Genomic DNA, 18091 nt, shown 5'->3' with positions numbered 1-18091 from the left:
TGTACGTATGGTCTTTAAAATACCCCCATAGAAAGAAATCACAGCGTGATATCTGGTGATCTAGGTGGCCAAGATATGGGACCACACGTGCAATCCATCTCTTCAGGAATTTCTCATTAAGACACTCACGCACAATCAAGCCCAGTGTGGCAGGGTGCCATCTTGCTGGAAGAAGAAACCAGGTTGGAATTCTTCTAGCTGTGGATAGACGAAGTTTTCCAGCGTGTCTAGGTAGGTGTTAGAGGTTGACTGTCAATTCAACGAAGAAAAAGGGTCCAATCACACAATCATGAAACAGACTACACCATACATTAACTTTGGGGTCTTATCTAATGTGCTGTCATGACATTTGAGTTTAGTTTTCTGATTCCCAGATTCATATGTTTTGTTTGTTAAATGTTCCTGAAATGTGGCTTCATCTGTGAACATAATTTTTTTCCAGAAAATCATTATCCCTGTTGGCTCTATCAAGCATGATGATTGCAGATTCTTTATGGGCAACCCTATCATCTTTCATAATCACTTGCAGCAGTTGCAATTTGTAAGGGTGCAGCTTCAAACGTTTTTGTAAGACCTGATGCACGGTTGAATGGGGCAGCTGCAACTCGTATTGACTTGCGTAGACTACAAAGAAAGACCTCTTGTATGTACTTGACATTTTCAACAGACGTACGAGGCCACCTTTCTTGTGCTCAATACTTCCTTTTTCTTTAAACTTTTTGTACTAAGCACATATCGTTGGTCTTGATGATGGCCTTCTGTTATAACATCTAAAATTTTGTTGGACCTGCTTGTCAGATCTTGTTTCGATAAACCACTCCACTCACTGTGCTTTTTCTTGTGGATTCATGGCAACTGACTGACTTGAGCTAATCAGCTGTTTTACTGGTGCCGTATGTGACACAACATGTGCTTCCATCTACTGGGATTCAGTGCAACTTCAAAAGGTTGTCTATAAGATGAGACCTTCAGTATTGTTCTGTGACTCACAATTAAAATTTTATTTACAATTAGAGTTGTAAAGATAATTCTCATACACCCTGTATAAACTATCCATGAGTGTCTACATGCCTGTATATTCTCTTCTGTATGCCACTCATGATACACATAATTGGTTCACCATCCTTGCTCTAGTACATCTACTCACCTTCTCAGGGACCTGATCTCATTCAGCAGTTCACCATGTTTCGACTTCAGATCATTGCACTCTCAATATAAGTACAGAGAACTGCATCATTATTAACTGGAGAATACTACCTATACATGGCACAGTGAGTACAAGCAATAAGACCATGACCTACAGGTAAATCATCAGAGACAGTTTGCTCCCCCCATGAGTCATGTTTTGCTTACCTTTTATATAGGACAGAGTACTTTTTAAAATATTTCACACTACAGTTTTAAATACCAAACCGCACCCTAATATGTAAGCTGTTGTAAACTATCAACTGCCACTGCTATTTACTGAACTTTTGATGGCTGTGTTTTTTCTCAATGCTTTTTTATCATAACTTTTGAACTATTATTCTAACTTAACAGTTCCAAAATAGAGCATAAAACAGTCTTTAAAATAAACTACAATAGTGTTTATACTAAAATATAACACAAACGCATTTAAATATAGCAAGTTATTTATACTTTTTTTTGTAATTATGCAAATTGAAATGCTGTTGTGCCTGACAGCATTTCAGTGTGACTACTTGTCCGTATGGAAAGATATGCTTCTACATAAGGAGAATAATAAAAGCTATAACCACTAGAATTTTCACAAAACTAATTCACCTTTCTAGAACTCAAGAAACAAGGCAGTCACTTAATTCCATGCATAATCATTATTATTCCCTTTTGCATTTGTTGATTTTTTTATTTTAATATTTTATTTATTTATTTTTAATGGTTTTTAAAGATCATTTTAAATATTATTCTGTTATATCTAATAATGCTTATAAGTTCTGTTATAAAATTTCAGAATAAATATCTTACTAAAGTAACAGGTTGTAACTGCTCAAAAGTAGGTTTATTGTATGTAAACAAGTAGTCAAATTTAATTTTTTTTTTTTTTTTTTTTTTTTTATTGTTTGATATTTATTTTACTAGAATTGTCGGAAGCAGAGCTAAACAACGAAATTTTCAACTTATTGTTATTACTCATGATGAAGATTTTATTGAATTATTGGGACGCTCTGATGCTGTTGAGCACATTTATAAAGTTTCCAAAGATATTAAGTGAGTAATAATTTTAATTATAAAATGATTTCATTAATATAGCTTCATTAAATATATACCCTACCAATTTTTCAACTTGGATATTGCTAAGAAGGGAGTATATGATGAGAGCCTTGTCGATCAAGGAGGGAGTATATGATGTATACTCCCTTTTAGGAGGGAGTATATGATGAGAGCCTTGTCGATCAATTCAGCCCTGGAAAGATTGTGCAAGGCTCAAGGCGTAGAATTTTTTTCAGCCTGGTCTGTACTTGTTAACAGGAGAGACTGCTTCTACAGGGATGGGATACACTTAAATAGAAAGGGTGCAAGAATATCTGCTGATGCTACCGAGGCAGTGTCAGGTGGGTCAGAAAACTGCAAGCTGGGGGGGGGGGGGAATACACACACTAATAGATTAGCCAGAACTGCAGACTGAGGTGAAGGCGATTCTTGCACTGCTTCTGGAAAATGCAGCAGTCTGGAAAGCAAGATGTTGGGGAATTCAGGCCCTGCTGTGGGTCATCATGGAACAAGTGAATACATGGGCTGTGTAAAGATAATTAAGAGTAAGAAGATGTGCACGTACACTAATGCCAGCAGCATTATAAATAAATTTGATGAATTTGCAGTACTGATTAAGTCATCAATGCAGACATTATAAGAAGTACAGTGAATACAGGAAGGACAAGACAAGACAGGAGCAGTGGAGGGATTATGCTTTGAGTTAAGAAGCATATTAAATCTAAGGCAGTGCATCCAGTCGACATGAGTAACCATTACAACGTTCAGCCAGTTTGGTGTGTTATAGGCCTAATAACTGTGATGAGTATACCAAACAGCTACACAGAGGAAATAGAAAGCATTGAGGGAAGTAATCATTGAAGCTACTAGACTTTTCGTACAAACAAACAAAGAAATACTCTTCAAGACAGACCAAAATGGATGTCAGATGAACTATTGAGACAATAGACAGAGAAGAAAAGTGCATGAGATGCATATAAATAATCAGATAATTCAGAAGCCTGTGTTAGATATAAATTAGTGTGTGATCAAGTCACAAATGAGTTAGGCAAGCTAAGGCAAATTATGAGAATTCTGTGGCAAAAAAAAAACAACAAAGGCTTCCATGCTTATATTAACAGTAGAAGGAAGGGATTGAATCATATTGGGCGACTTGATGTGAATGGGTTAACTGTTGATAACCTTGCTCAGGTTGCTGAAAAATTGAATAGGTATTTTGCATATGCATTCACACATAAGGAATTCTTTAGGGATTCTTCTTTGATGCCAGGAGTTAATCAAACTTCAGAGGGGAACTAAATTACTTTGTGATAACTGAAAGGAAAGTGGAAGAGGAATTCTTGAAGCTGAACATAAAAGAGGCACCTGGGATGGACAGGATCTATCGTATTAAGAGAGGCAGCAGAGGAGATAAGCAAGCCTTGAGCCGTAATTAAAAGAGTTTCCTTGGGTTCGGAAGAGGTCAATATGGACTGGAGATGTGCGAATGTACCCCAGTTCATAAAGTAGGATCAAAAGGTGACATGAGTAATTACAGACCTGTTAGGCTTAATATCTGTTCCAGAGAAAATAATGGAGTCAATGGTTAAAGTAGTAGTAGTAGTAGTAGTAGAGGCATGTGTTGTAAGAAAGCAAGCATATGTAGTAGCATCAGCCAAAAATAAAAAAAATAACCATTTCACACATTCATTCCATCTAAAAGTTGGTCCAGTTCCTCGTTGAATTTATTTAAGCTATCAACTTGCACAGCAGCAGATGGAAGTTTGTTCCAGCAATCAACTACCCACTGGCTAAAGGCAAATGTCCACACATCTTTTCAACAACTGTCTTTCCTCAATTTGAATTTATGCCACCTCAGGTTCGTAATCTGAGCAAGAGGAAGAATCCCATCAGAATTGATCATGCTCAACCCATTCAATGCCTTATACATCTCAATGAGATCACCTCGCAAGTGCCTAGTCTCCAGATGCTGCAATTTGCTGAACTTTCTTGGTAAGATGATCCCTTCGTTTCCCCTTGTTTGTACTTGCTCAATCAACTCTACATCCTTCCTAAAATGAGGCCTCCAGACCTGTATGCAATACTCAAGGCGTGGCTTGACCATTGCCTTATACAAAGGGATAATAACCTCCTTTTCCCTACTAGCAAAATTCCTATATATCATTAACAACACCCCATGGCTGTCTGCACTGCTCAGAAAACTTCATATCTGGCTGCACAATTACTCCCAGGTCTTTTTCATTTCATACCACAATAAGTGTAGCACCACACAGTTGGTATGTTTCTCTGGGGTTACTTCTACCCAATGGTGAGCTATAGTGGGCTCGCATGGGCTCACGAGAGCCCATTGTTATTTTTTTTGAAAATTTGCAAGCCCATTGTTGAGACGATAATTAATTTTACAAATAAAATCCTGAATGCAATTATTGAGTATCCAGAGCCAAAACTATGGTGGGGCGAGCCCACCATAGTTTTAATTACAGTCGAACTTTTGTTTAACAAACTTATTTATAGCGATTTTTTTTTTTATTCCCCTTGGTAATTACATTTAAAATGGTTTCTGTTGAACAAAGGAAATTTCCATGTAACGAACGGATTAGGAGAGACAACTTTGTATGCACTGTTCTCGCCTCTGGCCTTTAGGAAATTTAGGTAATTAGAAAGTACGAATTGAGGGTGAAAGGGATTGCTGTTTCACAATGTTAGTGGTGTCCTCAAAACCTATGCAGTCACATACCGAGAAGTCGCGCTAGTCAATATGCTTTCCATAGCCAGTCAGAGGATTAAGAAGATTCTCGACACGGATTATAGCTCTGGTCAACCTGTGTTGTGCTTCCCCTTTACTCCGACAAACGGGCATATGTTTTTCGGAGAAGTGAGTGATCCATGCCTTCCACTAAATTTCTCCTGTCCATGTTTACTTGGTCACATTAGCTGAATATCCGTGTGATTCCGACATTTTGCACAATATTCAAAGAACTAGTGACCGTAGCAACATAAGGGGGGGGGAAATTGAGGCAACTAAAATATTGTATAAACTTTACGAAGATGAAATGTTGGCAGATTTTGAAACTTTTGTCCAGTTTTTCACTATGTAGAAAATGTTCTAAAATATAATGGCATACAGGCAATAATTAGCATTATATCACCAATCTCCAAAAACTAGCGCGAATTAAGAATGATTGCTAAAGAACTTGATGTGGAAACTATAAAGATCGGTCGGGTGTTCAGGCCACAATGAGTAGCTTTTAGCTTTCAGACGGTAGTTGTGGAGTGGAGGAATTATCCCACTTTGTGCAAACATTTTGAATCAGAAGTTAAATATTCCGGATTATTAAATCGACTTTTAAATTTGGAATTTCTTAACCATTTAGCACTAATGATCAACATCCTGCAGGCTCTGTTACCTTTCAGAAGCTTTACAGAATCACAATGTTTTACCATTGTGATTCTGTGCATATAAATTAATTATTCGAACTATCAATGCTATTGCTAATTTGAAAAATTCTGAAGGAAATTATGAAGCTAAAATTGAGAGCATGTTGAAGTGGAAAGAATTTGAAGGAATCAAAATTGAAAGTAAAAAAATTTTCTCGTGACAAGTTATTACATTCATTGTTTTATCTTTAAAGAATAAGTTATTAATGCAACAGGGTGATTTTTAATTAAATAAAGAAAATAACGATACCATTGAAAGAAATTTTAAACATATGCTACCCGAAATCCTGGAATGTGAAAGAAATTTCATCTCAGTGTCAAGACAGTGAAAACCGAATAAGAAATTTAAGTTTTCTGATAAAATATGAAATAAAAATTGATGATTTTAGAGATTTTGGCCAAGACAGTTTATCTTTAAAATCGAGTTAAATTCCCTTTTCAATTAAGAAAGCCAGAAAATATCTTTGAAACCATTGCGATTAGCAGTGCTGAAGCTGATTTAAGCTTTCATCGTAATGAATAATAGTATGACAATTAAACACATTGCAGATTATGATGACCATACATCTAAATTATTATTATTATTAGCTATATGGTGTAAGGAAGCCTGAGGCTTATGCTGCACCAGCCAAAATAAAAAAAAAAAAAAAAAATTCCCAAGTTACCCTAAGAGAGAGAGGCAAACGTAGAACGGAATCACCAAGAGAAGAATGATGATATCCAGCTCAGGACCCTAGGTGTGCCAAGCCCATACTCACCAGATGTAAGTCCCTCTGGGGTTGTTGTTGTTGTTATTATTTGTTTTTAGGAGCATTAGCAACTAAGGGCATATTGCTCCGGGAATATGCAGTGGTCATTCCCTGACCTTTCCGCATCCTCCGTGTTTGGTGGTGATGGGCTCGAACCCCAGTCTAATCAAGAAACGTGTGCTACGCACTGTTGCTCCTTCCCACCTGGCTACGGAGGCGCCTCTCTGGGGTTGTATGGAAAACCATTACTTCAATTTGATCCGGATCGTTACATCAAATCATTCCTCTGTAATCATCGCTATTGAGCAAAGCAGAAGATCGACAACAAATATTAATTAAGAAATAAATTTTATATGGCAATTTTTAGAATAAATTTTTCTTGAGTATTTGTAAAATAACTTTTTCATGTAATCAGTGATTTTTTTTGTGTACTTTTTCTAGAAAGTTTGTTTTTTATATAATATTTGTTTTTATGTTGTGGAATGTTTTGTGACAGTTTTTATGTTATTTGTGATATGAGAAATATTACATATTATTTTTTATTTGCAGTATTAAAATTTTATCATGAAAAAAAAAGTTTCCATTATATTTTCCTAGTTGTAGATGGTTTATGCGAAACATCCTTCGCATATCTTTTAGGTATTTTGATTTGTATATATCGATTACGAAATAAAAGAGATTTTTTATTGTAAATATTTTATTGATCATTCACAGATTTTCATAATTTCTGGAAGATAAGATAAAATGGATTTATGATAACTAAAGTAAGAGATGTATACTTGCGAGTTGTTGTTATTTGATTTTTAGGAGCATTATCAACTAAGGCCATATTGCTCCGGGGATATGCGGTAGTCAATCCCTGACCTTTCCGCATCCTCCATATTTGGTGGTCATGGGCTCGAACCCCTGTCTAATCAAGAAGCGTATGGTACGCACTGCTGCTCCTGCCCACCTGGCTACAGAGGCGCCTAGGTTCATACTTGCGTGTGCAACATATCTAAATATCTCTGTAAAACAGCACCGATTGATGTACCGATCTTATCTTGTAGTTGAAGCGACATACGCAGCTGTTAGGGGAACCTCACAATGGAATGTAACGAAAATGCGAGACGAAAAAAGAAATTGTTAACAAATATTTGTATTGTTGCAACTATGCTTACTGCAGTAGTAACTTCAGGAAGCATGATTGTGATGTCATACTATTCAAAAATTCTAAAAACTTAGAACTCCAGACACTGTCGTTCCAGTTATCATCATAAGGCGCTGCATGACGACCTGGTTTTTAATTTTTTTTTTTTTTAGATAGACCTAGGAATGTTTTACACATTCACTTATACTCATGGTTAAGGGGCTAATAAGCCGCATCTGTCCACCCCCCTAAATCTGCCTGTGGCTCCAGATAATATAACGGTCACGAAAAACGCGTCACGCACCTAATCACACTACTAGTAGTGAGAGCGTAGGAAGCTCCTCTGGTGGAAGCCGTGGATGACATCACTTCTGTGACCGATCAAATTTATTCGGTAGACAGTTGGAAAAACTGCGAGCCCATTGTTAAAATATTTACAGCTCACCACTGCTTCTACCCATATGCAGTACTTTGCATTTGTCAATGATAAACTTCAGTTGCCACTTCTCAGCCCATCTGCCCAACTTTTCTAGAACCTGTTGCAGTAGCACACTGCCATTACTGTCGTTAACAACGCTGCCAACCTTAGTACATATACCTTAGTATATTATCTACAAATTTGGATATTAAGCCTAATATACCTTCATCAATATCATTGATAAATATACAAAACAACAGTGGGCCCAACACTGAACCCTGGGGGACCTCCACTAATAACATTAGTTCACAAAGAGCAGTGTCCATTGATTACCACTCTGTCTTCTCCCACTCAACCACCCTTTTATCCATTGTAGCAACTTGCCCTTAATACCATACTTCTCCAATTTGTACAGTAGTCTTCCATGTGCAACAGTATCAAAAGCTTTCCTGAAATCTAAGTATATATCAAAATTATTTTTTACATCCAGTTCCTTTGTAACCACATCATAGTATCCAATCAAATTTGTCAGACAAGACTTGTCCTTAACAAACCCATGCTGTGTCTGAATTATTACTGCAGTCTTCTAGATGATCCTGCAATGCTTCTTTAACCCATGACTCCATTTTTTTACCCAAAACAGGTGTTAAACTAACAGGTCTGTAAATACTCATGTCAACCTTTGATTACCCTTTGTGAACTGGGGAAACATTTGCATATCTCTAGTCTGTGGGGACTTTCCCTGAGCCCAAGGATGCTCTTACAATTATGGCTAATGGTTTGCATACTTCTTTTAATATAACTGGATAGATCCCCATCTACCCCAGGTGCCTTTCTTATATTTAACTTCAACACTCTCTCCTCCACTTTGCTCTCAGTTATTACAAAGTCATTAAGCTCCCTGTTAGAGTTTAATAAGCTTCTGTCCTCCACTTCCCTACAGAATTCCTCATATGCGAATGTCGATGCAAAATACTCAGTCAGCTTGTCAGCTATCTGAGCAGGATCATCAACAGTTGAACCATCAATATCAAGTGGACCAATCAGATTCATACCCTTCCTTCTAGAGTTTATATAAGTAAAGAAGTCCTTGCTTTACGAGAAATCTTTGTCAAAGATTTCTCATAATCTGCCTTCGCTTGCCTAACTTCCTTTGTGACTTGATTACAGACTAGTTTATATCTACTGTATGCTTCTGTGTCACCTGATAATTTATATGCATCCCATGCATTTTTCTTCTCTGCCACGAGTCTCATTAGTTCATCTAATATCCATTTAGGCCTGAACAGTATTACTGAACAGTAATTCTAAATGCTTCTCATTTAGAATTTACAGTTGGTAACATCATCAGTCGGTCCCACTGTAGTCACCTTTACAGAAGCAAAAACCATTCCTTTTACTCCTGATAGTAGTAATATCTAAGTAAATCCCACATCAGTACACTGTGATCACTGCCACCCAGTGGTGGTTCTTTATCTGCAAATTCTTAATGCACGAATAATAACTGCTGATAACCAGACCAAGAGTATTACTCTCTCTCTCTGGTTACCTCTCGAACATGCTGCTGCTGCAGGAAACAATCATCCAATAAATCCACAAAAGTCTTGCTAGTGTACGAGTGACCAACCCACAAGTTACAGTCAATATCTGGGAAGTTAAAATCCCTCATAAATTACCATCCAAGTAATGGGTGGTAATGCAGAACCACAACAGGAATGAAATGATACTGTAGTTACAGCTTGGATTTGTTAAGGCACAGTCTTGTCTAACCAATCTAATAGGTTACTATGATGCAGTGACCAAAAAACTGGATTCAAAAAATAATTTTGATGTCATATACTTGTACTTGGATTTCAGTAAGACTTTTGATATTGTTGCACATAAGACTACTGTATAAACTGGAGCAATTTGGCATTAAAGGCAAGTTACTACTAAGGATTAAGGGATTGTTCAGTGGAAGACAGAGAGTGGTTATCAAGGGCACTGCTCTTCCTGGATTAATGTTATAAGCGGAGTCCTCCAGCTGTGTGTTGTTTTCAATATTTATGAATGATATTGATGAATGTATATATCAGGCGTAATGTCAAAGTTTGCAGATGATACAAAGGTTGGCAGCATGGTTAACAACAGTAATGAGGGTAAGCTACTGCAACAAGATATACAACAATAGGTAAAATTCAGTCAATGGTCTGAGAAATGGCAGTTGAAGTTTAACATTGACAAATGCAAGGTACTGCATATGAGTAGCAGTAATACAAGAGTAACTTATCAACTACATGGTACTACATTCAGGGTAGTGGAAAATGAAAAGGACCTGGGGGTAGGGTAATTGTGCTGTCAGATATGAAATTCTCTGAACAGTGCAGACATGCTGCCAGAACAGCTCACGGGGTTTTGTCAATGATATACAGAAAATTTTCCAACAGAGATAAGGAGGTGACTATCCCTTTGTAAAAGGCCATGGTCAGGCTGCATCTTCAGTATTGTATACAGATCTGGTGGTCTCACTTCAGGAAGGATGTAGATCTGCTAGATTGGGTGGAGAAGGGCAAGTCAGATTGGTGAAAGGAACAAAAGGGTGCTCTTACCCAGATGGCTTCAGTTCTGCAAATTGCAGCTTCTGGAGACTAGGCACCTGAGTGATGATCTCATTGAGGTGTTTAAGGCCTTGAGTGGATTGATTGTAAGCTGAATGTAAATGACATTCTTCCTCTTGTGAAATTACACATATGGGGGGGGAGCATAAATTTAAATTGAGAATGAATGACTGCATGATAGTTGTGCAGAAGTTTGCCTTCAGCCAGCAGGTGGTTAATTGCTGACAGGCTTCCATCTGTTGTGGAAGTGGTTGGTCTGAATAAATTCAATGAACTAGACAAATTCTTATATGGATGGGAAAAATGTGTAGGTCATGATTATTTTTTGGCTGATGCTAAATAAGCTTCTTTCTTGCATCATTTTTCACTACTACTACCAACACTTATCTGTAAATTTTGATTCCATCTATCCCTTCATTGATTTCGTTTACGAAAAAAAAAAAAAAAAAAACAGTGGTTGCCGTAGTGATTCTTGGAAGACTGTATAAAAAAGCCCTCTGCTTCCTGCCTTTCAGCCACCCTCTAATCCAACTAAGGATCCTTCCTGTGATTACAATATGTTCCAGCTTATACATATTAATATTGCCAGTAATAATACTAACAGCTGGCAAGAGTTAAGAGGAGACAGAAAAATATATTGTATGTTATTTACTATTAAGAGACATTAACTAGTTTGGGGTAAGCCTTACAAAAAACCTGCTGGTATTTTTTTTTTTTTTTTTTTATATGAATAACACTACAAACATAAAATTGAAATATCATATTCTTAATTTAAGTATATTTATAAGAAATGTAAAATATGGCTCACATAGCTTTTAATGTGGCTGAGTATGAATATCTCTCTCTTCGACCCTCTCCCACCATTCAGTAAGCCCTATAAAAAAGAAAGCATTTAAGTGGAAATATTTTTTTTATTAATAGCATAATTCCAGTCTTAGAGAATTCATCTGTTCCTCTCCCACACCAAAATGCTTCTGCTAAGGCCATTCTTTATAATAACAAACATATGAATAATGAACTTCTTGTGAATACTTTCTTGTACTATTATAATTACCATTATAATAGTTAAAGAAATATAAACCTTAATTTTAGAGTCATTTTTTGGTATGGTTTTTGAATTTTGATTTCTGCTCTCCAGCAATTAAGTAATTTATCTTCAATTCATTTGACTACTCATGACCCTCCTATGTGTGTGTGTCCTGTGGCACAATTTTAACGATTAGACACCTTTTAATTGACTGTCCAGTTTTTAGCAATATCCCTCTTACCGCTTTTAATCATCTGACTGAGCCGTATACACTCAGTCAGATTTTATCTGACAATGACAACGTGTCTGCTGTTTTTAGCTATTTTAAATTAATAAAAGTTTTTAATTGTATTTAATTTATGCTATTGTTACGTTTTTATTGATTTATTTTTTATATCTTTGTTATTATATATCTGGACATGGTGGCCTTACTAATTAGGTCACCGAGAATTTAAAAAAAAAAAATTTTTAAATATTACCTAGTCATGGCGCATTATAGCCGTAGTTGCTAATGTGCCAAAAAATCCAAACAAACAAACAAACAAACATCTTCAATTCATTAAAGTAATTTTATTTTCTAGTGGTTTCTCAAGATTGAAGAAATGTGCATTGGGTGAGATGTCTTGAAGCAGTTTCATCTTTCTTGTGCGTCCTTCAAGTAATTAAATTTTGGTATTTTTGCACTGTAATTTATCTCAACACCTGTAATACTATGTAGGCATTTGGAAAACAAATTGTAAATATTGAAAATATAAATCACAAATGAGGAATGTGATATGTATAAATAATTACACATTTATTTACAACAGTGTTGTTACAGGTACAAGTAGCCATTCAGAATAAGTCATAATAATACAATTTCAGCATACATGCGCATGATAAGGTTACCAGATACCACTGATTTAAAAAGGAGAACATAACAGGACAGATTTATTGAAATAAAAGTGAAACTAATTAAAGATCATACAATGTTTATCTCATATAATTTATTTTAAATTAAATATTTTCAAACTTAATAAAAACAATTTTTTTTTGAAAGAATTCATCTTTGTTTTCATATTTTTCTAAAGTTGGTTTCGACAAACCTTCATTTCCAAGGATATATATGTGAAATGTGACAAAAAACATGTTTTTAACGTTATACTGAGCTATATAATCTGTTGCTGGAAGCAAGATATTAGCATTGGTAGAGGCACATGATGCAAGAAAGCAAGCTTATGCAGCATCAACCAAAAAACTCTCCCATTTCACCCCTCCATTCGTTCGAAATATCTGTCCAGCCCAGCCTTAAATTTATTTAGGCTATCAGGTTCCACATCAAAGGATGGAAGTCTGTTCCACCAACCAGCTACCCGCTGGCTAAAAGCAAACTTCCGCACATCTATCCTATATCTGTCTTTCCTCAATTTGAATTTGTGCCCTCTCGGGTGATTATTCTGAACAAGAGAAAGAATCCCATCACCATTGAGCATGCTCAAACCATTCAAGGCTTTATACACCTCAATCAGATTACCTTCCAGGTGCCTAGTCACCAAACACAGTAATTTGCAAAACTTAAGCCTTTCTTCGTAAGAGCAATCCTTTGTTCCATTCACTAATCTTGTTGCCCTTCCGTGTACTCGTTCCAACAGCTCTACATCCTTCTTAAAATGAGGCTCCAGACCTGTATACAATACTCAAGTTGTGGCCTGACCATTTCCTTATACAAGGGAATAATCACCTCCTTATCCCTGCTAGAAAAATTCCTGTGTATCATTGACAAGACACAAGGAGCTACTCTTGCAGATCGGCTACACATCTCAGGAAACTTCATATCTGCCTGCATAATTACACCCAGGTCCTTTTCGTTCTCTACCACTGTCAATGTAGTACCACAGAGTTGATACATTACTCTGGGGTTACTGCTTCCCATAAGTAGTACTTTACATTTGTCAATGTTAAACTTCATCTGCCACCTCTCAACCCATCTGCTCAACTTTTCTAGATCCTGTTGCAGCAGCATACTGTCATTAGTGTCCTTAAAAACCCTGCCAACCTTCGTATCATCTGCAAACTTAGACATTAAGCTTGATGTACCATCATCAATATCATTTATAAATACAGAAAACAACAATGGACGCAACACTGAACCCTGAGGAACTCCACTAATAACATTAATCCATGATGAGCAGTGACCATTGAATACCATTCTCTGTCTTCTCCCACTCAACTTTTTCTCCAGTGCCACACTGCTCCAATTTGTTCAGCAGTCTTCCGTGTGCAAAAGTACCAAAAGCCCTTCTATGATCCAAATATATGATATCAAAGTTATTCCCTGCATCCAGTTCCTTTGTGACCACATCATAGTATCCAACCAAATTGGTCAGGCAAGACTTTCCCTTAACAAAACCATACTGTTTCTGAGCTATAACTGAAGTCTTGTCTAGATGATTCTGCAGTGCTTCTTTTACCAGTGGCTCCATTAATTTTCCTGGAACAGAAGTTAAACTCACAGGTCTATAATTACTTGTGTCGCCCTTTTATCCTTCTTTGTGAATTGAGGTCACATTTGCACATCTCCAGTCCATGGGTACCTCCCCTGAGTCCAAAGAAGCTCCGATAATTATGGCTAAGGGTTTGCTTACTTCCTTTGATGTCTCCTTTAATATAACTGGATAGATCCCATCCATCCCGGGTGCCTTTTTTATGTTTATCTTCAACAATTTCTCCTCTACTTTCCTCTCAGTTATTACAAAATCATCTTGCTCACTACCAGAGTTCAATTCACCTCTGACATTCCCCTCCCATGTGTGAATATAGATGCAAAATACTCATTTAGTTTCTTAGCCACCTGAGCAGGATCATCAACAGTTGAACCATCAATATCCAATGGACCAATCTGATTTGTCCCTTTCGTTTTTAGAGTTTATATAGGAAAAGAACTCTTTGGTGTTTTTCTTTGCATCCTTTGCCAAAGATTTCCCAAAATCTGTCTAATCTCCTTTGAGAATTGGTTACAGACCAGCTTATATCTATCAAGGCTTCTGTGTCACATGTTAATTTATATGTATCCCATGCATTTTTCTTCTCTATCACATGTTTAATTAGTTCATCTGACATCCATTTAGGCCTAAATCTTGAACAATATTTCTTTATTGGTATGAAAAGCCTAGTAGCTGCCAAGATTTATTCTTTGAATGCTTCCCATTTTGAATTTGCTGTTGGTAACATCATCAGTTAGCCCCACCGTATAGAATTTAAATACTTTAAATACTGTTTTGCTTTCGTAAAGGTGACTACACAGTAGTCACCTTTACGAAAGCAAAAACCCTTCCCTTTACCCCTGATGGTAATTACCTCTTTGAGTAAATCTCACTTCGGCACACTGTGATCACTACCACCTAGTGGTTCCTTTATCTGCAGATTCTTAATGCATGAAGAATCATTACTGATAATCAGATCAAGAGTTTTACTCCCTCTAGTTGCCTACCAAACATGCTGATGTAGAAAACAATCATCCAATAAATCCACAAAAACCTTTGCTAGTGTGTGATTCCAGCCCGGAATTATGTCGGATAGATGTGCGGAAATTTGCCTTTAGCCAGCGGGTAGTTGATTGGTGGAACAGACTTCCATTTTCCTGTACAGTTTCTTATTATACTCATCAGGGTGATTAGGCCTATAACACACTCCTACTCTCAATTTATATCTCCCAATGCTTATGTCACACCAAACTGACCCGACACTGTGCTGCCGAGCGATGTCGACTGGCTTCACTTCCTTGGATTTTATGTGTTTCTTAACTAATAGCATAACCCCTCCTCCCTTCCTATCCTGTCTATCCTTCCTGTACACATTGTACTCCCCAAATTCCAGTTCTGCATCCCTTATATCTGTGTGACACCACGTCTCTGATATCCCAACAATATCTGCCTTTGATGTTTTGAGCAATACCTCAAATTCATCAAATTTATTTACCAAACTCCTAGCATTGGTGTACACATAAGTATACATGCACCTGTTCCTATTCTTAGCTACCCTAGCACAACCCATGTGTTTACTTGTACCGAAATGACTCCCAGCAGTCTCTGAAATATCCTGCATTCTGTTTTTCAGGCTGCTGCTCATTCCAGTAGAAGCAGTGCAAGAATCACTTTCACCTCTGCCAGTGGCTACTATTAATCTATTAGTTCTTGTATCCCACCCCCAAGCTAGACGTTTTCCAACCCACCTAACACTGCCTCGATAGCATCAGCAAATATTCTTGCACCTTTTCTATTTAAGTGTATCCCATCCCTGTAGAAGCAATCTCTCCTGTTAACAAGTACAGACCAGGCTGAAAAAAATTCTACCCTTTTTGAGCCATGCACAATCCTTCCAGGGCCGAATTGATCAACAAGGCTCTCATCTCCCTCCTAATGTGTCTGTGTAGAATTGCAGACACTTTCAAATTCAACCCTAATTCATGGCTTTTTTCAACAGTTACCTGTATTTGATAAGTAATTTCACCGGTCTCCTACTCTTTATATCGTTAGTGCCAACGTGTACAACAAATATTATCATTATCAGTAGTTATTTCTTATACAGCATAAATGGCAGTTAGTGGACACTAGCTCAGTGCTTTGCTGACCAGTATCATCATTCTTCTCTTGTCTTCTCTTCCTTGGTGATTCCTTTCTACTTCTCTCTCTCTCTCTCTCTCTCTCTCTCCCCTCCCTCCCTCCCTCCCTCCCTCCCTCCCTCAGGGTAACTCGAGAATGGAGGTTTTTTTTTTTCCCCCCTGGTGCAGCATAAGCCTCAGGCTTCCTTGCACCATATTGCTGATAATAATAAAAATAAATGATGAGAGCCTTGTTGATCAATTTGGCCATGGTATGATTGTGCAAAGCTCAAGGGGTAGAATTTTTTGAGCCTTGTCTGTACTTGTTAACAGGAGAGACTGCTTCTACAGGGATACACTTAAATAGAAAAAGTGCAAGAATATTTGCTGATTCTATTGAGGCAGTGTTAGGTGGGTTGGAAAACTGCTAGCTTGGGGGGATACAAGGACTAATAGATTAACAGTAGCCACTGGCAGAGGTGAAAGTGATTCTTGCACTGCTTAGTAATATACCTTGTGTATCCTGTGCTCCTAATCTTAAGTAATTTAGATGAATTATACTAATTGCCTGAACTTTCAAGTGATAAAGTAACAATCAGTGAATGCCTGTCTACTTGTGCATGAAGTTTCAGCAGCGTTGCTCCAGCAAAAGATAAGTATTTTACTAATTTCTCTTTTTGGCTTTGCGACAATGCACTTCTCCAAGATGGACGCTCTCTTGTTCAGTAGTTATTTCTTATACAGCATAAATGGCAGTTAGTGGACACTAGCTCAGTGCTTTGCTGACCAGTAACGTTTCCCTCCCTCTTGCTCCGTTTTGTGTCACCTCCCTGCCTGCCTGCGGCAATCTCTCTACAGCAGGAGGTCCCGTAAGCATTTGGAGAATGCTTTGTTTGCAGCAGTGACTAACGGGGTTAAATTGTGTGTGAGCGCCGAATACGTAGTTTTCATTTATTTGCTTAATTATGGAAGGAGAGCCTCGTACTAAAAATGCAGTTATCTGCAAATTATGCAAAAGTGTATATATTAAATGTTCGAAATGCAAATTCCAAATCTGCCAGAGTTGCTCAGGCTTTTCCCAATTAAGCCTGAAAAAGCTATCAACCTCAGCCCGCGTGAAATTTGTCGCATACTGCTGCCGGAAAAAGCCGGCGAATGATCATGGGAGCCCTTCCCACTCAGCCTTGGCCGCTTCCCCTAAAGTGCTGCTCGACTCACACTTAACGCCACCTTGCCCACTGCAATGGAATAGAAGGCGACACGTCAGTGACAGCCAGGTGTATTCCACCCAGTTTGATGAACAGGTATTTCACAGCCAGCTTGATAAAGAAAGCCATGCTGACGTGCAGGCGGCAACGGGCACACTAATTGATAACACAAAAGAAGGAAACCAACAGCAAAAGTCAACCCCCAATTTAGATCCTTCTCTTCCTGAAGGAAACATCCCAGAACAGATTCGTACATTGCGTATGCAGCTGGAGAGCCTGATTGCCAAATCAAATAACAAGATCACAACAGGCCTCCGTAGTGAGATTGTCAATATATGGACAAAGATGGAGACTATATTAATGAACACTCACGTGGAACAAGAAAAGGCCAACGCTAAACTGGAAGCTTTTCTCATGGATAGGGCAAACCAAATGCGACAGCGTGCCCCAACCTATGCAGACACGCTGAGGAAACCTGCCGATAAATCGGCAACCACTAGTAAACAAATGACAACGAGGAAAGAAACCGTTTTACTCCAGCAACCAAATCTTGTCATACTAAAGCCTGCTACAGATGACGCCCCCAAGACAAGTGAGGGAATTAAAACAACTGTAATCACCAAGTTAAACGATGATCTGAAAACCACAAAGATTAAGTCAATCCGCAAGACCAGAAACACCGGAGTAGTTATAGAAACGGAGACACAGGAAGGGTTA

The 18091-nt window shown here is 37.7% G+C and overlaps 1 protein-coding gene across 1 annotated transcript in view; it reads left to right on the top strand.

Annotated features, from left to right (window-relative positions):
• The window catches only part of LOC150088099 (DNA repair protein RAD50.L-like), a 553006-nt gene that overhangs the window by 494599 nt on the left and 40316 nt on the right, over window positions 1-18091 (top strand). Inside the window, exons 22-23 of the mRNA XM_090370570.1 lie at window positions 2098-2226; window positions 12169-12245. Coding sequence (XP_090226696.1) covers window positions 2098-2226; window positions 12169-12214 — 175 coding nt within the window. The 3' untranslated portion in view covers window positions 12215-12245. The remainder of the gene's footprint in view (window positions 1-2097; window positions 2227-12168; window positions 12246-18091) is intronic.

Source organism: Mastigoproctus giganteus, chromosome 3 (assembly GCF_048544385.1).
Source record: "Mastigoproctus giganteus isolate SK-2022 chromosome 3, ASM4854438v1, whole genome shotgun sequence".
NCBI lineage: Eukaryota > Metazoa > Arthropoda > Arachnida > Uropygi > Thelyphonidae > Mastigoproctus > Mastigoproctus giganteus.
The sequence above is the reverse complement of the archived record's forward strand: the minus strand, read 5'-3'. Positions and strand labels throughout refer to the sequence as shown.